This window comes from Carica papaya, chromosome 8 (genome assembly GCF_054855325.1).
Source record: "Carica papaya isolate Zhongbai chromosome 8, ASM5485532v1, whole genome shotgun sequence".
In the NCBI taxonomy this organism is placed as follows: Eukaryota; Viridiplantae; Streptophyta; class Magnoliopsida; order Brassicales; family Caricaceae; genus Carica; species Carica papaya.
The window spans coordinates 34,695,163-34,714,527 of NC_142316.1; the positions used below are offsets into that span (position 1 = coordinate 34,695,163).

The 19,365-nt window shown below is 36.9% G+C and overlaps 4 protein-coding genes across 7 annotated transcripts; 2 read left to right on the forward strand and 2 right to left on the reverse strand.

Annotated features, from left to right (window-relative positions):
• Positions 1-218: 218 nt before the first annotated feature.
• LOC110811712 (D111/G-patch domain-containing protein) lies at positions 219-2,901 on the reverse strand. The gene is made up of 4 exons (XM_022038277.2): positions 2,692-2,901; positions 1,488-2,018; positions 938-1,003; positions 219-799 (listed from the first exon to the last, which is right to left on the reverse strand). The coding sequence occupies exons 1-4, from the start codon at positions 2,815-2,817 to the stop codon at positions 740-742; spliced, it is 783 nt and encodes a 260-aa protein (XP_021893969.2). The 5' UTR covers positions 2,818-2,901; the 3' UTR covers positions 219-739.
• A 183-nt stretch (positions 2,902-3,084) lies between these two features.
• On the forward strand, positions 3,085-9,252 carry SRF2 (STRUBBELIG-receptor family 2). Of its 4 annotated transcripts, none has more exons than XM_088210105.1 (18): positions 3,085-3,265; positions 3,439-3,554; positions 4,330-4,462; positions 4,551-4,622; positions 4,707-4,772; positions 4,862-4,933; positions 5,017-5,085; positions 5,560-5,631; positions 5,739-5,804; positions 5,881-5,946; positions 6,037-6,362; positions 6,620-6,891; positions 6,981-7,246; positions 7,494-7,641; positions 7,939-8,078; positions 8,171-8,327; positions 8,581-8,677; positions 8,885-9,252. In XM_088210105.1, exons 1-18 carry the CDS (start codon positions 3,180-3,182, stop codon positions 9,061-9,063), a joined length of 2,403 nt encoding a protein of 800 aa, XP_088066231.1. In that variant the 5' UTR covers positions 3,085-3,179; the 3' UTR covers positions 9,064-9,252. The 4 variants fall into 4 exon arrangements, with proteins under 4 accessions (XP_088066231.1, XP_088066233.1, XP_088066232.1 ...); XM_088210107.1 differs by having other exon boundaries at positions 3,086-3,265; positions 8,581-8,702; positions 8,885-9,061; XM_088210106.1 differs by having other exon boundaries at positions 3,087-3,265; positions 8,581-8,785; positions 8,885-9,024.
• Positions 9,253-9,766: 514 nt separating this feature from the next.
• Positions 9,767-14,803, reverse strand: LOC110811714 (CDK5RAP3 protein homolog). The gene is made up of 10 exons (XM_022038280.2): positions 14,625-14,803; positions 14,374-14,508; positions 13,440-13,534; positions 13,238-13,332; positions 12,991-13,126; positions 12,758-12,907; positions 12,090-12,614; positions 11,629-11,837; positions 10,834-10,966; positions 9,767-10,179 (listed from the first exon to the last, which is right to left on the reverse strand). The coding sequence occupies exons 1-10, from the start codon at positions 14,683-14,685 to the stop codon at positions 10,048-10,050; spliced, it is 1,671 nt and encodes a 556-aa protein (XP_021893972.1). The 5' UTR covers positions 14,686-14,803; the 3' UTR covers positions 9,767-10,047.
• A 162-nt stretch (positions 14,804-14,965) lies between these two features.
• On the forward strand, positions 14,966-19,315 carry LOC110811745 (outer envelope pore protein 16-3, chloroplastic/mitochondrial). The gene is made up of 3 exons (XM_022038308.2): positions 14,966-15,113; positions 17,240-17,579; positions 18,859-19,315. Exons 2-3 carry the CDS (start codon positions 17,249-17,251, stop codon positions 19,005-19,007), a joined length of 480 nt encoding a protein of 159 aa, XP_021894000.1. The 5' UTR covers positions 14,966-15,113; positions 17,240-17,248; the 3' UTR covers positions 19,008-19,315.
• Positions 19,316-19,365: the final 50 nt, after the last annotated feature.

The window sequence follows — 19,365 nt, forward strand, 5'->3', positions numbered from 1 at the left end:
AAATTTGTTTTACAGGCTATTTACTCATACATGATTGGACTTGTGATCTCACTGTTCTCTCCATTGTTACTGACATACTGGGACGGTGGCCCATGGCTTGCTCCTCTTTCTTAAATATATAAATCTATATGTATGCATGTATGCTTATATTTGCGATAGGGTCAGGATTTCAAAAATATATATGTATAGACGTGTGTATATATCTTTTTCAGATTGGATTTGTTATAAAAGAAATTGATTGAGTAAAATAAATTGAATAAGATTACAAAGTCAAGATTCAGGCCCACTAAATAATTGGGATGGTCCTTATTTTTTGTGGGTGGGTCAAAGATGGCATATGCCTTGAGGCCCCCACAGTAATGTTCACACTGATATATTACAAGAGAGTGACAGAAAATTAGAAAAGAAAAAGACTCAATTTATAATTGGGTAACAAAATAAATTGATTTCAACCTCTACTGCCTTGACATATTTCAGTGTAGACTGTGATGACAATAAACTATGGTGGAATAAAGATTTCATCTCCAACGGCAATCTGCCCATAGAGAAGTTCAAGAGACAGATTCATAGTTCGAACTGTCTAAAATCGGGCATGCGAAAGTGCAGAAACTTCCTTGATAACGAATGAGGAGCTACTATACAACCTGCGATACCTTGCAGGCGATAACATCCAGCTTGCAACCGTCTTGTTCTTCGGAAGGAATAGTGTGATTGGGTGTCAGCATCTACAGAATTGGCTTCAGTGGTCATCTTCGTCCAATCCAGGGCATTCACCTGAGAGTGCTTCCATTGATTCATACTGAAGTAAGACAGGGTCATGACAAAGAAATTGATTAGGAATACTGGAACAAGTAACTGTCCTTGTATACGAAGCTTTCAAGCTCCAGGCTTGAAGAGTAGATTAGAAGTAACATAAACGATAATACATCCAATTTACCTGAAATCCACAGAAGAGGCAATATAGATGTTCATCTCTCAATTTCATCAATATATCTTGCAAATCCTGCAAACAGTGAAGCAAAAGCATAATTGACAGTCTTGCAGTAATAGAAGATTTAAAAATTCAGCTAGGAGATTCAAAGCTGGATTGATGATTCACCGCTTCAGTATGTATTGGGAAAATCAACCAATGAAAGCACGAGTATCTTACAAATAAGCAAGTGAATGGTACTCAATTCTTCTGAAAAATCATTCACTTAAAAAACAAATCTAATGATACAAATTCAACCAGCTACCCTATCAAATTTTAAAAGTCATGCACAAAAGCCATTGCCAGCAACAGTGCAAGTGCAGTAAGGGCAATACCAATTCAACTTCTAAATAATCACTAAAAGAGAGTAGAAAAAAATAGTCTCCATTCCCTAGAAATCAATGAGCTGTTCAGTGTAAATTTGTTCCACAACCAAATCATTCCAAGAGGAGAGGCAATAAAAGCTAAGGTTTGTGGAGATTGAAATTTTTATGGAAAACCAGTGCGAGGATCATACCTCTTCTGTTATCTCTTCCTCTTCCTCTTCATCCTGCTCGCCATCCTCATCCTCTTCATTCTTATCTGGCACAACTTCTTTGTTCTCCAGTTGATCAAGAGCTGCCTTCGCCTTCTTGAAATTTACTGCAATTCTACGAGCTTGCCATTGTGACTTTTGCCTAGAGCCAAAATCCACCATCAGAGCCTCTTCTTTCCTCCTTTTCCTCTCTGTCTCAATCTCCTCTCTCTTCCTCTTCTCCTTATGTGGGTCCTCCCGACCAATCCCAGCTCTTGACCGACGTATTTCAAGTCCCACTGGCTCAGCCCGACCTAAGCCCTCTTTCCCAATGGCTGAGCCTGGTGTGTAACCCATTTGTTTTAATAACTTGAAGCCTATGTTAGATTGTGGAATCGGAGCTTCTAATCTCGCTAATGTCTGCTCATCCTCTTCTATTTGTTTTCTCTCTCTTTCAAGTTTTCGCTGTTCTTGCCAGCTAAGGATTTTTGATTTCTTTTTAAATGACTGCTCACTATTTTTTTCATTGGAGCTCTGCAAAGAATTGGATTTCATGCACTAATGAACCAACAGCACAAGCATAACAAAAAAAAAAAAAGAATAAAACCTAGCATGATCCTCAGTAGATTCCATGTAAATATATGTTTGATAAACTTTAAGGTAAGTATCTTAATCCTCATAATCATTCAAGTAAATCAGGAAAGTTCCGTTATCAAATAGATCATTCTACAAAACAATAAAGAAAAAGTAAAATAGTTTTCCTGCCTTCTTCCAACTTCATAGAGTTTCGAGCCTCTAATTGACTAATTGCAGTACTTAAACATTAGGGTTTCTTCTTCCTGGCAAAATGACTGTAATGAAAACAGTGTTTACTCCTTTCCAACAATTAGCGCTACAATTGGAAATATTCCAACCGAAACAAATTAACCGACTAACAGAAACACCATGTATGCCCTTTCTTCTTCGTAAATTCAAGGCGACCAAACGGTAGAACTTTTCACATATACATGAGAACTCTTTTAGCTCTTTGAATTTCAAAATCCCGGTTAAAATGTGTAACTTATCGTCATTTTGGAGCTCAGAGTCTAGAAAAAGAGGAAAAAGCTAGAAATTTATGAAGATAAAATAAATACAATAACTGGTTTTGAGGATTTTATTCAAGATTAATCAAAGAGAAGCAACCAAACAGGACTTCGAAGAAACTAACCTTCTTTGAATAGAACTTCTCGGGAGGATCAGATGCTTCGGGCGGTAGAAACTGAGAGAGGTCACCCATATAATCTTCTTCCTCTTCTTCACCATCGCCGATTTGGTTCTTCCTCCATTCAGCCATCGGTGAGAGTTCTGACTGGCTGGAGAGGGTAAAGAGAAGACGGAGAAAGAGAATACACAGGCCGACAGGGGGACTGTTAATGGGCCGATATATTTTAAACTAATAAAATTTAAAATATAAAATAATTAAAATAGGATTGAAGTAATATATTTTAAATTTTATTAAAATTTTAAAATGCAATTTCCCAATTTTATTAATTAATTAAAATTTAATTTTACAATTTTTTCAATTATTTTTATAATTTATTATATTTTTTAAATTAATGGGCAAATTTGCGCCAATATTTTTATTGTTTTTAAAATTTTAAGCAACTAACGTGCGCGCTATACGTAACTATAACTGCTGACGTGGACGGGAGGTGTATGTCACGTGACCCTTCTCCCTCTAGAAATTTCAGTTGGAGCAGCATCTATGCAGCTTCTGTTGGGAGTGCCAAGTCCAAAGCTCGGTATGCTTTTGCTTTTCCATTTTCCCGCCTGTTATTTTTCTTCTTCTTCTTCTTCTTTTCACCTTATTTTCCTGCAAACCAAACACTCTCTCACAGCATGCCGTTTGTTTGTTTCTGTCCGGCATTTCTCTCTTCACGGAGTTCTCTCTGATGCTTTTCTCTGCGTTTTCTAGGATGTTCTCATTCTTGAGGAAAATGGCCAGGCGGTTTCCGCGTTTGTATCTCTTGGTGATTGTTTTCTTTGAAGTTCTTGTTTCAGAGGCTCGGGCTTTTACGAATCCTTCTGACGGTTAATCATTTGAACTTTCTTGACATTGTTCGACTTATCTGGAAAAACTGATACATGCTGCACAATTTAGGGGAAATTAGTTTATTGCATTGTCCTTCTCTGATCTGTTTAGTTGCGCGAAAAATAGAGATACTGATGGAAATTAGGATTTGAACTTGTGACACAAGTGAAAGGTTACCAAATACGAAGTAGGAAAGAAATTTGGTTTTTTATTTGCCAGGGGATAAAAAACTTAAAAGCTAAAGATTCAGGGTCCTTTCCATTTAGTCGATTTCCCGGCGATCAAAGATGGAGATAGGAAAGCGTCTTCTTTCACTCTTTCTTTACTCAGAAATTATGGTGGGAAATTCGGTTAAGAGGAAATTTTTTGACGGGGATATAATATAACCGTGTTTTAGATGCTGGCATTTCTGCATGTTCAATTAATTGTCCGCAAATCGCACAATCCTTAATGTATGAGCTTATGGTACCTTTATAAAATCAAGCATTTCCAATGGCAGAACCCACCGTTACTGTCAAGAATGTGTAATAGTTCACAGTGCCTTACGTGTATGCCCTCTAAACCCCAAATATTAAGGCTTCTCATCCACAATAAGGCTAAAAATTTATAATCTAGAGTAGCACCATGGTTTCTTGAACTACAAGTAGGTATAACATCAATTTACTTTGGTTTTGGGAGCCACTTCAAAATCTTGATCATGATATTGTGAAATTCAAGTAGGATTAATTGTCAATTTGCACAAGATTTCTTACGTAAGGCTCTCCCTTTGTGCAGTCACAGCTCTTCAAGATCTGTACAAGACACTGAATAACCCACCTGAGCTGAAGGGATGGAAATCGGATGGGGGGGATCCATGTGAGGAATTATGGACAGGAGTGTCATGTGCCGGTTCATCTGTAATCCTCCTGTAATGACCATTAGGCACCCAAAGATCACCTAAAATACAATCATCTCATATAACAACTACAACTAATTTGTTCTTGTACGTTATGCAGTCAACTTCATGGATTAAACCTTCATGGGTATCTTGGCGGCCAGCTCCATAATCTCCACAACTTAAAGCATATGTAAGTGAATTTGCTGTCTTATAAACTTTTATCCGAAATTCTGTTGTTTGATAGAATGCACTAAGCTGGCTTTTTTCCTATCAGGGATGTTAGCTTCAATAGCATTATGGGTGAAATTCCATATGGCTTACCACCAAATGCATCTCATATGTAAGATTGTCAAAGACATTCTAGACTTACTGGTTGAATTCCTTGTGAGTTAGACAAACATATTTTAAGTGGGTTTTTTTTTTCCGCAGAAACATGGCATTCAATAATTTGAGCCAAAATTTACCCCACTCTTTACCAACTATGAAATATCTTCGGTATCTGTGAGTAACTTGTGCGCTAGCAGCATATTTTCTTAGTATCAATTTGCAGATGTGAAACCATGAACTCAATCTTTTTTCTTCAGGAACCTAAGCCACAATTTGTTATCTGGACCAATTGGAGATGTGTTTACTGGGCTGCAGATAAGAGAGATGTATGTTTCTTCAACTTCTCTCTTCATATTTTGGCATTTGAAGCAAAATGAGGCCCTTAATTTGACGTTTTAACATAAATTGCAATTGCTATGGATATCTCTTGTAGAGCTCGTAGCTGCTAAATTCTGAATTTCCATTGAAAGGAAAACAAAGGCCATTCTCAATCATCTTGATTGAATTAGAAATAATACTCCTTGCTCATAACTTTGACTATGAAGAAACTATTCCTTGACTGTTTGGATAACTCAATATGAAAGTGAAGATGGTTTTCAGGATCAATTTGTGGTTTATTATTTAGTCGAGAGCAAATAATCATAATGCTTTCTGAATGGATGGAAATATGATCTAATTAAGGTGTCTATATACATAAGAATGGGCATCTGCAATGTCTTCCAATCTGTATATTGCCATAAAATTTCTTGTATAATTCAGTTCTATCATGATTACTCACAAAATTTAATTTTCTGCAACAGGGATCTATCATTCAATAACTTCACTGGAGATTTACCAATCTCCTTTAGATCTCTGATAAATCTTACTGCACTGTGAGTTTCATCTACATGTTCCAAATTTGCTTGTTATCTTGTTACATGCCAAATTCTGCAGTTCATAGATCATGTGAATCCCACATGCTGTTTGTGCATAAAATTAGGTTCCTGCAGAACAATAAATTCACTGGATCAGTCATCTACCTAGCTGATCTTCCCTTGATTGACCTGTAAGTTCCTCTGTGCTGCATCTTTTATGCAATTTATTTTGACATTTTCATCGTCTTTCTAGTTGATTGTGTTCAGAAATATTGAAGATAATGAATTCAGTGGTGTTATTCCGAGCCAGTTTCAGTTCATTCCCCACTTATGGTAAGTGACTGAAATGTCACTTGTGATTTCCTCTTATTTTCTTGCAAGGACCATATCATAGGCTGAGCAGTGTTCTGCTTCACTTGACAGGATTTGGGGGAATAGGTTCGACAAGGTTGGCAACCATCAACCTTGGAAGTTCCCTTTGAATGTTATACCCCTTAAGCACAATATTAGCAATCTCCCAACAACTGAATCAAGTGTCATTGAAAACTTCCCTGCTAAGAAAGGTGGAAGCAAGAAGAACAAAATCGGGTCTAAAGGAATAGCTGGTTTGGTTGGTGGATTAGCAATAGTTGCAACCTGTACTGTGTTATTCATATCGATCCGCATCAACAGAGCCCGTATGGAAAAATTTAACAGCTTTCAAGGCAACAATACCACACTGCATTCTCTTCCACTAACTAGAATTAGAGGTGAGAACTCTTAATGACACCTACATTTATTGTCTAAGTAAACCTTGACCTCTGTGGTAGATAGAATTTATTATGTTTAAGGTGTTCTGAGCACATTAACTGCATATGCTAAGAAATTATAGAAATCTAGGATTATATTTTGAATACATGCTCATTTTATGAACAATTTGGTTATAATGAATTTATGGTATAGCAGGCATTTTAATATTCTAAAACAGTTTAAGTTATTGATATTTTATTCACTTTCCATGATCTAGACCACAGTTCTACACCACCAGAAGAAAGCCCACAATATTTCACTACTCAGCCTCCACCAGTTCTCAGACAAAGAAACATGCTTCCTACTTTCCCAATCAGAATGGAGAAAACACCTAGACGAAAAAGTTTCTCCAGCAAAAAGTTCCTGGCTAGGGTGAAATTTTACTCACTTTCTGAGCTTCAGTTATCTACTGGAAACTTCAACGAAGGGAATTTTCTCGGAGAAGGATCCCTTGGTTCTGTGTATAGAGCTGAGTTATCTGATGGCCAAGTATACACTCTTGCTATTTCTTGCTTTCCAAATGACAAACGGGTTTCATGTACTGAGCGTCCTTTGGTTGTTTCTTTCTTCTTCGGCAGATTTTGGCTGTAAAGCACATCAACATGGTGTCACTGTCTTTCCAAGAAGAGGAGCAATTTATGGATGTGATTCAGTCAGTATCGCAGTTAAGGCACCCAAATCTTGTAACACTTCTTGGCTTCTGTGTAGAACGTGGACAACATCTCCTGGTTTATGAGTATGTTAGAAATTTATCTCTTGATGATGCTCTGCACAATCATGGACAAAATCCATTGCCCTGGGCCCTCCGTCTCTATATTGCTCTTGATATTGCTAGGGCCTTGAAGTAAGTACTCAACTCAAACTGACTTTACGGAAGAATAATTAAACACCTTGTCAGGGAGAAGTAAGCTATTCAATGCATCAAGCATCATTCTGAAAGCTCATGTTCTTTTGAAAATATGAACTACATTAAAATTGCTATACTTCAGAATCTTCTCATTTTAGACCACCATGAGAATCAGGGCATGCTGCTTTTCCTATAAGAATGTGAGTTCTGGAAGTAATCTCCATTTCCAAAATGATATTTTCAGCTATCTGCACTCTGCGTTCTCTCCTCCTGTTGCTCATGGCAACTTAAAGGCTTCAAACATCTTACTCGACGAGGATCTTGTGCCTCGTATCACTGATTGTGGGTTAGCAATTTTACGGCCACTTACAAGTAATAGTGTCAAACTCAAGGTAAGCTTCTGCATAGAACGTTTTTGCAACTGGGCAACATTTACTCGTTCCTGACTGCAGTTGACTAATCTTTGTTGTTAGTATCCCCTTTCAAACGCCATACACCAAGAGAACCTTTTTGGAACAACATTTCCGCGTTTCTTACATAAATTGGAACAGATATATTATAAATTTTACCTTTTCCACACATGATAATAAGCTATTGATTTCTTTTCATAAAATGGTTATGAGATTTCGCTGAATTGCAGTAGATGAAACTGACTAATTTCCTTGCTTTTGAAATCTGATACAAAACAGGCTTCTGAAATTGCTATTAACGACACTGGGTATGTTGCACATGAACATGGGCAACCAGGAGATGATTGCACAAAGAGTGACACATACTCCTTCGGGGTTTTGCTTCTGGAATTGCTAACCGGACGCAGACCTTTTGATAGGTATAAACATAATCTATGGCCCAATTTCTTTTTCCATTTACAACTGAGAGCATATTTCTCTATTATGGATTTGTTTAATTCGTATAACTCAGTTCAAGACCAAGGGAAGAACAGTCACTAGTGAAGTGGGTGTCATCCCGGCTTCATGACAGGGAGTCTTTGGAACGGATGGTTGATCCACGTATTACATCAAAACCATCACCAAAGGCTCTCTCCCGGTTTGCTGATGTCATCTCTCTCTGTATTCAGGTATTTCAGCACTTATCACTAAACAAATCATCTTGCATAACAAGTATCTGAATTTGTTATTATAGTTTACTTAATAATAAAAGTCATCAATCACAATTTAATTTAATGATCGGTACATTCCTTCCTTTGTAAGAGTTCGTGAATTCTAACTGGATTATACTTTTGTATGTGTAATCATTTAGAAATTATTTGGATTCTGTTATATGGCTTCAAACTGATGAAACCGAATTGTCTGTGGGTGAATTAATGACAGCCTGAGAAAGAATTTCGACCACCAATGTCCGAAGTAGTGGAACATCTGATACGTCTGCTACGAATTCCTACTATCGCCAAAAGGAGCGCCGGAGATGGTATTGAAGCTGATCCTTTTGAGAGGTCTTTCTGTTCAGCCCACACCAAATTCATTGACTCCCCTGAAATGAACTATTTCTCTGTTTGATCTCAGAACTGGTTTTCCTGTAAAGCAACTTTCTTTCTCATGTAGTTGAATTCTTAGCATTAGAAATGTTGCTCGTTCCTACATCCAGCTAATTTTTTTCTTCTTATGGTTTTTGCAGATATTCAACTGAATGGGATAATTGTCTGCCATAATCAGGGTTGGAAATCTGAAGCTCATTTGAACAGTTTATCTTGTCAAATGCTGGCACCTAATGCCTCAGAGATCTATTCTCACAGATCTCTTCGGGATATTTTGAATTCTTTTTTCGTAGATAGGAAGTTTCGTACAGTCATGTGATTACTAGTGTCCATTAAGAATGTGAGGAAGCAGGATAAGATTTTGAGTTCTTCTGCATAATATGTACCGAGCAACTAGTTGATACCCACTTCTCTAGCCGGTGTCTTCGATCTACCCAACCACCAGTATTCCATCACATGTTGGTGTAAACAACATTATACATGTTTTTTAGTGATAGTTGTCAGCTTATCTCTGCGTATTTTTTGTATATTGAAAGTTCCGCTTCTGCCATTACATAGATAATCTACGGAATTAGGGATCCTCGATGAATATCGTTGACATAATAGTAAGAGCTTAAACCATGTATATGTCTTACAAATAAAATGCTTATTTATTACAAATACTAACATTAGAAATAAGAAATCAAAAGTTATTAACTCCTATAAGTTAAAAGATCTGTCCTTCAATATCTGACCCTGAGGATTTTTAAGCAATTGATTACACGAAGTTTGCATCAAATGAAAGAGCCATCATCTAGGGCATACAGTTTTACTCTTTCACATTATGAAAATAATAACCGCAAACATTTTGTAGTAGAAATTACAAAGAACGTAAAAATGCATTAGAGATGTAAGATTTGTAATAACTACCAATTTTATAAGAAGAAAATTGTCAGTATATTTACAAAGAGCAGTTAAAAATGCTGCCTACCACTTTATGAGCCTAAGTGATTACCTTCACAGAAAAAGTAATTTTCTACAAATAAAACAAAGTCAAATATAATATACGCATATGCATGTGTGTGTATATATATATATATAGTAATTCATATCAACTCCTTGTTTTCTTGATATAAACGGACTGTTAAATCTGGGGAAAAGTCCAGATTTAATAAAAAAAAATGGTGTACCAAAAAACACCCAAACTAAAAGAGGTTTCCATGAAAGATGATATTTCTTGATTTCCACTAGCCACTTTCTGAATCTCATTCTGCCATTTCAATTATAATAGTCCTATTCCTACATAAACATTTCCTCCACAGTTTTAAGCAGACAAACCACTGTTCAACAAGGTATTGATTTCTCCGATTATATTGACAGGTCTTCCATCAAACATGGATGAAAGTGTACTCTCACATAACTTTTTCAGCTCCCTGGTTCTTGCAAGAGATGCTTCCTGCAATTCCGAGGTGGGACTCACTTAAACCATTACAATCATTCGTGTGAATAAAAAGGAGGAAATGTACTTTGCTACATAGTTTGTCAGCTGAGGAAGAAAGAGACTGCAATTTAGGTGAAATTTACTTCAAGGTTGTGTTTGGTTCAATTCTCATTCAATTCATAGTAAACTCTTAGTTCTAAATAGTCTTAATGTACATAATTGAACCATAATATCTGGTTTTCATTATTTCAAAAAAAAATAATAATAATATCTGGTTTTGAATGACCACCACCCTGCTTTAAGTTTTAATACACATAATTGAAACACAATATCTGGTTTTGAAATATCACCTCCCCACTTCTAATTCTTTCATAACGAGATTCCAAACCCCCAACTTGAGATGGGAATTGAACAAACAGAGAACACAAAAAATATACCGAAGATCTTAAATCAAGTGATATAATTTACTTGTAATTTTGTCCTTGGAATAAGTAAGGAGGTTTAGCTATGGCTTTAAAGTGGGAGGGAGTAGAAAAAGGTAAAGACCACATAATCAACCTTGTGGATCTCATTCCTATTTTGTGGGCAAAAGTGTGTGATTCAACTTGGAAAAGAAAGGAAGGGCACAAAAAAAATTGGAAAACCGTGTTTTACGTCAAGGAAAAGTACCTGCTTCGGCCACAAGGAAGATAAAGAATTTTGAAGCTCCATGCGTTTAGTTGCAATGTCCTTCAACCCCTCTCTTAGCTTGACCTCGTGATGCCTTTTTTCCTCCAAGGTATTCACTAGTCTGTCTAGAAATCTGAAACTCAGCTCCAGGAGAGTAAGTAGCATTCAACAATCACAATAAATAGCTTGACCAATAAACAGAAATATAATGAACAAAATTAGTCAAGCAATCTCCACTTTAAATCCAAATACTGGTAAAGAAGATAAGAAAGAGATATTTTTATCAAAAATCAAGACATGTATGATCAAACGATAATTAGAAGTTTGTGCAATAAGAAACAAATTATTTTATTATAAGTCAGATATACATAATGATATGTAAATGATGAGAAGGCCATGCAAGAGCCTTCAGCAGAATATCTCGTTCTTCGTTCTAGAGCAAGATCCTAATATTCTCATTTTGGCAAATTCAATTATGTTTCCCAGGTGAGTAGTTATTCTGTGACATGAAATGGCAAGTAGTTGATTTATGCTAGTTCGGTCATAACTATTTGATGATAATCTTGCCTTACTAATTGTCATGGTTATCAGCAATTCAAATAGATTCTACCAAATACCTAAAGTAAATGAGTTTTACAAGATAATGTGTTCTTGTTTTAACCCTGATTTAAGAGTGACTTCTATAATGTATCTTATTAGGTCCATATTTCAGAACCAAATATCAAAGGAAAATTTTATACTTCAGAAAGCTTTAAAGAGAGGGGGGGATAGTGGGGTGGTGGCACTTGGGAGAACCTTTTTGAGTTGAGAATCATGATTAAATCCCGAGTTTTCTTATTTGTAAGCAAGGAAATGGCTGAGGAAACATCATGCAACATTGTCTCAATGATATCTGGAGTGTGTTGCTGTAGCACCAAGGGAGCAACGGCTTGGACTTGATGTTGCAAGGAAAGAGTCTCTTCATTCCTCAACTCTGCTAAACGTTGATTCAGAAATGCTTTGATCTGACACATAGTATCAAGAAAAAAGTCAACCTTGATACAAAAATTGACTTATCATATTGCAGAACCAAAAAAAAGAACTAAGAATGTTGTTGAAGGATGTTTTAATCCTAGTTGTTCTCTGTGACATAGTTTCTCATAGAAGCAAAATCTAAGTGAATTAGCAGATGAAAAACAAATATCTCTTCTCGTCTGTTGTCACAGATATTCTAATACAAGTTATGAGACACAACAATATGATAGAGCAGCAAATACCTCATATAAATCATCAAGAATCTTATTCCGGTAATCTGTCTCCAACAGCTGGCTCCTCTCTCCCCTTGTTCCTAGGGTTGGAGACAAGGTATCAGTAACACATGTCTGTTCTTCCAGGCCTATATTGTGCAAATTGGCATCGTCAACAATATCTATTTTAGACGTTTCAACACTAATATCCCACGAAATCTCAGACACAGTTTGATCCAATTTCACAGTTTCACTAGATGAAATATTCTCTGGGATCTCACTGGCATTAACAATTTCATATGGCCCCAAACCATTGCCACTATCATCTGCTTCAACTAGTGTACCAATATCCCAATCAATCTGAGCACTGTCAACAGTAATACCCCAATCAATACCGTCTGCAGCATCATCCGTGTCCCCTGCTACATGGTCTTTTTTATGAGAGCTTAACTGAACATTCTGAGTATCAAATAACTCAATTGCCACAGAAACAGATAAAGATGGGGGATTTTCACGCATGTCTTTGAGATTCAGTAGCACAGTCCTCGAGGATTTCTGCGATTTTAAGATAAACCAAAAAGAACTTGTCACAACAATTCAAACCAGTATGAGGTTGTAGTAAAAATTGGGAAAAGAGAGCTACAAGTGAATGAATCTAGATATCAAGTGACAATTCAAAAATTAAGCTAGCAACTTACATCCTTCTCTGTGTGAACATCTTCGACAAAATTAGAATAGAACTCCATGGCTTGTGATATAGAATCACTGTTTAGAACTTCAAGAATCTTGCTAAATGTATTGGGAAGTGAATCTGCAGTCTCCAAAAGTTCAAGCCTTACATTTTTTCCCTGCAAAGTCAAATAATATTTATGCATTGCTTGCAATACAAGCCATAGACAAAGTTAACCCTAAGTGGAACGGACATGTTAACCTGCAAGCCAAGCTCTTGACAAGCCTCAGCATATTTAGTTGCTGATAAAGCAGCACTTCTTTTAATATCAGTTTCCCTACGCTCAAGTTCTGCAAGTTGCTGCTGGATCTTTTGCACCTGCTTTCTCTGATATGGGCTTCATATTTGGAAGAAAGAATGATCATCAATAAAACCGAATGCAGTTGCATTATATAAATATTCTTTGGCCTTCATACTGAAGCTTACAAGCTCGAAAGCAGACACTTACATTTCATAGTTTACATTCTGCACAATTATTTGAGCCACCTCACCGAGGTAGATATGATCCTTCTCAAAAGCACGCACTATAGCTTCCCAAGCACCCTATAGGACATTAGAGAACTTCAGAAATTCTTGCAACCATCTAGGTATATGTGTGTGAGTTTCTATATAGATAGAGGGATACAGCCAGACAGAGACTGTTATCTTACAGCAGCTCCTGATAGCCGACCAAATATATTCCGGCTTTCCGAAGAAGTCTTCAGAAGGATCTCATATAATTTTTTAGCCTCCAAGTAATCAATCCCTTGAAGCAGTGTGACAATCAGCAAACAAGTAGAAAAATAATGATAAGAAAACAATTTGACATATATTAATGAATCCATCTCTGTTTTTAATTCAAAAAGTTATACAAGAGATAAATTATTAGATAAAGTTCTATTCCCATCTTTCCAATAGAATGTCACCAAAATCCCTTTCTAAAAGCCATGAATGATTCAACAAGCACTACATACTCCCATATAAATATTTTCCTTGATGAAATGAAAAATAATTCCAAAAGGAGTTCTCGACAAAAATATCATTCTTTAAGAAGTAAGAAAGTCTTGGTTAGCCTCATTGTATCCACATAACATAGTTTTTCTAAACATACTAGCGTGCATTTTGCACTTGATAAATGATGATTATCGTGCAGTGTGAGAAGTTAAGTCCAACTAGCATTTCTATATATCTATAGAGCAGAATGCCATGGCTCATGCAGGCATGATAGGAGAAGGCCCTTGACCCGTATAGAACAGCTTCAACATGTCTAACAAATCATTCAAAGCAAAGAAAAAGAGAATAATTCATGCTCTTTTAAATCTAATACACCTTGGTCAATTTCCATGGACAACAAAACAGGTCAGAAGTTTCTTTTCTGCAACCTCGTATCGTCTAAAATGTGTTTTTTTTTTCCTTGTAGAATTTACACAGCACACCATTTTAAGATATATACAGGATACTTAGAAAATCATTTTCGCAGTATAATGTTAATTTCCGATAGTATCCATGATAAACTATAAAATTATCAAAATCTAAAATCCAATACATGCTAAAATAAACGGAAAAGATAAGAGTTCACAGTTACATTGAAAATCAAAAACTAACCTTCAGCATCTAGGGTATGAAAGTAAGGATCAATATCCTTAGGCAAAGATGTGAACTCCTTCGAGATTCTAGCTCGAATCACGGCCACTCGCTTTCGCCAATCCGCTGGTATTCTCTTCCGATCAACCAACCATTCTTCGATTTTAATAAATCGAATTAACACCGGAATCACATGCATAATGTAAAATTAATTAAACAGACAAAACACAATCGAATTTGCACAATCATGCATCAGTGCGCGAGAGAGATACCTCCAAGACGAGAGTAGGTGATATCGATTGGAAGATTGCGAATGTCCTCAGGAGTTTGCATTTCCGGGAAAATGTTTGGCCTGCAGGAAAATTGCAAGAGAAATCAAGGATTTCAGTTTCAAGTGAGGTTGGTTTGTCTCGGTTTTTCGTTTTGCTCTCCAGTCTCGAGTCTTGACTACCGGGAAGTAGAAACGGATCAATCAACCGGGTCGGGTTATAATTTATGAACAATTGTGGGCCTGGCCCATAACAAGCCAACTCGGATCGAGCCTGTCAAATTAAATGGGTTAGACTCCGAACCAAAACGACGACGGAAAAGTAAAGGCTGCAAGGGTAATATTGTAAATAAAGGATATTATTTTTCATTTTCTTTTCTAATTTTTTGTTCCCGGACCCTCGAGAATTCAGTGCTGTAATTAGCTGACGAACTTCGACGAACATCGCCAGTGTGCTCCTTACCTTGTCTGCTTCGCGCAAATTTATCAGAAGGTATCTATTTCTCCATATCATTATATAAATTTTTTTCTTTGTTATGTCGATTATGAAATGTCCTCTGAATGGGGTTAACTATTCCATCTTGTGACCTAGTTGATTGGTTCTTCAAATCACGTTCAAGTACTTAGGGTTTTATTTCAATCTAGATCTTCTTTTTTCTTGCGCAATTGGATCTGCTTTCCATTTTTTTTCATGGTTTTCTTTTTTTTTTTTCTTCGAGGAGAACACATTGTTGGAATTCGATTAAGAGTTTTGGATATTTGATTTGGGCATTGATTTCGGCGTCATTTCGCTAATTTTGTAATTTTATTTTTTATTTGTAACTAAATCAGAATGGTTTTAATTTTTGCTTCCTGTTAGTGATAAATTGGTAGTCTTAGAGTAATGAGTATAATTTATTACAAGAACAGTGTTGTGTTTTCTTTGTATTGTTATACTACAATGGGATATATGATAAAGATCCGAAGTTCACAGAGGAAGGCCAAACAGAATCTGAGATATCTGGATGACTGATCAACCCAGCTACTCCACACAGGCTGCAACAAACAGAGGAAGAAATTTACCCAAAAACCACAGACGAGCTGCTATCCACTCCAGAATTTCAGCATCAGCATTTGTTTTTTTGAATTCCTTTTGATTTACTTGTGTCTTCTGTTCTTATCTAAAATTATCCGGTCAGTTGTACTCATGCCTATTTAAAAGTCTCGATATTCATCAATAAAGCAATTAAGAAATGCAAAAACTTTCTCTGATCTTTTCTCACCTAAAGTAGAAAATCTTACTTGAGTGTGAAGCTCTGACTGAGACTTATTAGTGGTATTAGAGTTTGGCTAAAATGGCATTTAACAAGGAACGTATTGAGAATCTCGAAACTGGTCTCAGTGCTTTGCAAGACCAAGTTAGCCGAATAGAGATTGACATTGCTGACAAACTCCAAGCCATCAAAGAAAATCTCCAACGATTGACGGAAGCAATTGTCTCCTTACAAGAAGGCTTTAGCAACCACCAGGTACCGCATGTCAATCCATCACACCCCGACCCTGCGATCAACGATATCAGGCGGGCCCCTTTCTTTCCCAGAACAACTAAGCTGGAGTTCCCCTACCTTTTCCGGATGAGACCCAACCGAGTGGCTGAGTCGAGCCAGTCAGTATTTCGACTTCCAAGGAATTGTTGCGCCACATCGGGTGGCTTTGGCATCCTACCACCTAGAGGGCGAGGCCAACCAATGGTAGCTGTGGGCGAATTGCATCTACAGAGATGAAGGATTGACATGCGGTACCTGAACACTGAAGGACGCCATTGGGCTGGCCCGCGTTTGAGAAGAACAAGTGGGTCGGCAACATAGATCAAACCGAACGGGATAGGTACAACCTGTTTCGTCCTTACCCGAGCAACCCTTCTGTGCCCTAGTTTCCACTACCGCCACCCAAAAGTGTCGCTCTTGGGAAGAAATACAGCACCGGCAAATCCAGAGCTTATGTTTTAATTGTAATGAGTGATTCACCGCTAGCCACCGATGCTGAAAGCCACAATTGCTCTTACTCGAAGAAGGACAGAGCGACAACGAAGAGGCAAAAGTTGGTGAACCCAAAATCCCGCTACATACCTTCATCGGTTGGACTATTACCCACATCATGAATGTCGAGGTCTTTAAATAGGTATGAGTACAACTGACTGGATAATTTTAAATAAGAACAGAAGATACAAGTTAATTAAAAGAAATTCAATAAAACAATTATTAGTGCTGAAATTCTGGAGTGAATAGTAGCTTGTCTGTGGTTTTTTGGTAAATTTCTTCCTCTATTTGTTGCAGCTTGTGCAGAGCAGCTGGGTTGATCAGTTATCAAAGTATTTCGGATTCTATTTGGCCTTCCTCTGTGATCTTCGAATTTTATCAATATATCATGCTTTGTATTCATTCAAGCTTTTTCAAGTGGACTTTATATAGTTTGGTCATTGGATTTATTAAGATAAATTTTTGTGCAAGGAAATTATTCTTGATGTTTGCTCTCTTAGCTTGACATATCTTCTGGTATTAGCATTTTTGGGGGGAAAAGTTCAAGTATGCCATAAATAACCATGTCTTTGTCCAAATTGGAATTATGTCTATTCCCAAGAGGAAAGGCATGGATCCTTCGGAACTCAGGTACTTGGAGAATGATGATACACCTACAATGAAGACAATCAAGGGTGCAACTACTGGTTTGGTTGCTGGGACTATTTGGGGGACTATCATCGCCACTTGGTATGATGTGCCTCGTGTTGAGAGAAATGTTGCTCTTCCAGGGTTGATAAGGACACTTAAAATGATGGGTAATTATGGAATGACATTTGCTGCAATTGGAGGAGTTTACATTGGTGTTGAGCAGTTGTTAGAGAAATACAGGATGAAGAGAGACTTTGTTAATGGTGCTGTTGGTGGTTTTGTTGCTGGGGCTACCATTCTTGGTTTCAAAGGTGAGCATTTCTTTTGTTGGATAGCATTTCTTATGCATTTTAATTCTCAATTCAGAATGCTGTTGTAACATGTAGTTAAAAGATCCAAGTGTTTATCTAACTATATTTCTTCACTTGTACTTCAAAAGATTCAAATGTTCTTATGTGGATCTTTTATTTTACATCAATCTGGACAGTAAATATAGTTTTTTTTATAAGGAATAGTAATTCCAGTTTTTAAAAGTTTTTTTACTTTGTGAAGCGCACCACTTTAAACTATTTGTTTGTGAATTTTTAGTTTGATGTGCCTCTTAGATTTTGCTGTGCAACCTTTCCTATGAGAGGATCAAATTATTTGGATCAGAATGATTTACATGTCTAACTTCATGGTGCATTTTGGCAAATGCCTCTTTGAATGCTTTGAACTTGGTTTGATGATAACATTAACCGCTTTACTTTTTTGCCAATCAGATTTGAACTGATCCTTGTTATTTATGATGATAGGCTTCCGTTGTAGATTGATTAGCTACAAGTGTGTTAGTAAAAGAGTTTTTGGCTCTTTTCTTTGTGTCAATGAGGGCTTATAAGCTCTCTAACAACGATTTAGATTTTGTTACGTATTTGGCAAATAACGAAGAAATTAGACAGCTGTTGGTGTAACTTTTATTTACAAATTCTCTATTACACACTGGTGTTGACCCGGTGAAAGGCTAAAATAACCCTTAACAATTTTGAAAATTAGATCTCTATAAAATTTGTCTTATTCCTTCTTTTTAATGGTGCTCTTTTTGTTTGTCATTTGAATAGATTTAATAGCTAATATATATATCTGACAAACATGTAATAAATTGATATGGTTTATGAGATTGTACCCAAGCACTTCAACAACATATCTAAAAGAGAAGTTATACAGCTTATACGCAAACACCGTCTAAAAGATGAATCGGTCAAACACATTTCGGATATATTTGACCCTTACAGTTTTGAGCGTGGAACGTTGATGGAAAGTCCCTTATTGGTCTAAATGCTTGACTGGATTGCTTGTGGCCTCTGAACTTGCCTGTCTTTGCTCAATTCCAAAGGTGCAAAATGGTGTCATTGCAGTCTACACGTGGAAATTTTTTCAATTGTGATCTTTTATTTTTATGTCCTTTCTTTTTTCTGGTTGAATTTTAAAAGTTGTGATGCTGAGCATGATTGCCATGTTCCCAATGAAACAATAAACGTGAGCCTTATATGGAGTCAAAGAATATGTACGTACCTTCTGTGTAATCGGTGGTGATGTGCTGTCATTTTACAGGAAGGAGTATGTCGACAGCAATTTCAGCTGGATCAGCTCTGGCAGTCACTTCCGCGGTGATTGATGCTGGAGGCCAGACCACAAGGGTAGACACCGGCAAGGAATATTATCCTTACACTACCAAGAAGAGATCTCCAGCCGACTCATGAGTTTTTTGCGTGCTGCTCCTGAAGGAAATATATATGGCTTCCCCTCACCCGAGTTAATTGGGAGTGCAGCTTCAGCTTTGCCGGTCTTTGTTTGCAGAGATGTAATAATACTCTTTGGTCTTGTTTTCTGGCTCCCTACTCATTCAGTTTCCAGAAGCTCCATGGGTTATTTCAATAAATGTATCTCAGTCATCTATCAAGGTTACATTACATGTTTGAGATGATTACTTCTGCTTTATGATATGCATTAGGAATCAGAGACTGAACCATATTTAACCTCTGCATTTACAGAGTTTCCTTTTCTTTCACAGTTGTATGATTTCTGCAACCACCAACTTCACCTGAAGCTTGGAAGTAG

Coding starts and splice junctions, on each gene's coding strand:
- LOC110811714 (XM_022038280.2), bottom strand. CDS start 14,685: ATGCAAACTCCTGAGGACATTCGCAATCTTCCAATCGATATCACCTAC. Junction 14,509..14,624: donor CACCTACTCTCGTCTTGGAG/GTATCTCTCTCG, acceptor TTAAAATCGAAG/AATGGTTGGTTGATCGGAAG. Junction 10,180..10,833: donor CTTCCTTGTGGCCGAAGCAG/GTACTTTTCCTT, acceptor TCGGAATTGCAG/GAAGCATCTCTTGCAAGAAC.
- LOC110811712 (XM_022038277.2), bottom strand. CDS start 2,817: ATGGCTGAATGGAGGAAGAACCAAATCGGCGATGGTGAAGAAGAGGAA. Junction 2,019..2,691: donor AGAAGTTCTATTCAAAGAAG/GTTAGTTTCTTC, acceptor AATTCTTTGCAG/AGCTCCAATGAAAAAAATAG. Junction 1,004..1,487: donor AGGAAGAGATAACAGAAGAG/GTATGATCCTCG, acceptor CACTGTTTGCAG/GATTTGCAAGATATATTGAT.
- SRF2 (XM_088210105.1), top strand. CDS start 3,180: ATGTCACGTGACCCTTCTCCCTCTAGAAATTTCAGTTGGAGCAGCATC. Junction 6,363..6,619: donor TCCACTAACTAGAATTAGAG/GTGAGAACTCTT, acceptor TCCATGATCTAG/ACCACAGTTCTACACCACCA. Junction 7,247..7,493: donor GATATTGCTAGGGCCTTGAA/GTAAGTACTCAA, acceptor TGATATTTTCAG/CTATCTGCACTCTGCGTTCT.
- LOC110811745 (XM_022038308.2), top strand. CDS start 17,249: ATGGATCCTTCGGAACTCAGGTACTTGGAGAATGATGATACACCTACA. Junction 17,580..18,858: donor TACCATTCTTGGTTTCAAAG/GTGAGCATTTCT, acceptor GTCATTTTACAG/GAAGGAGTATGTCGACAGCA.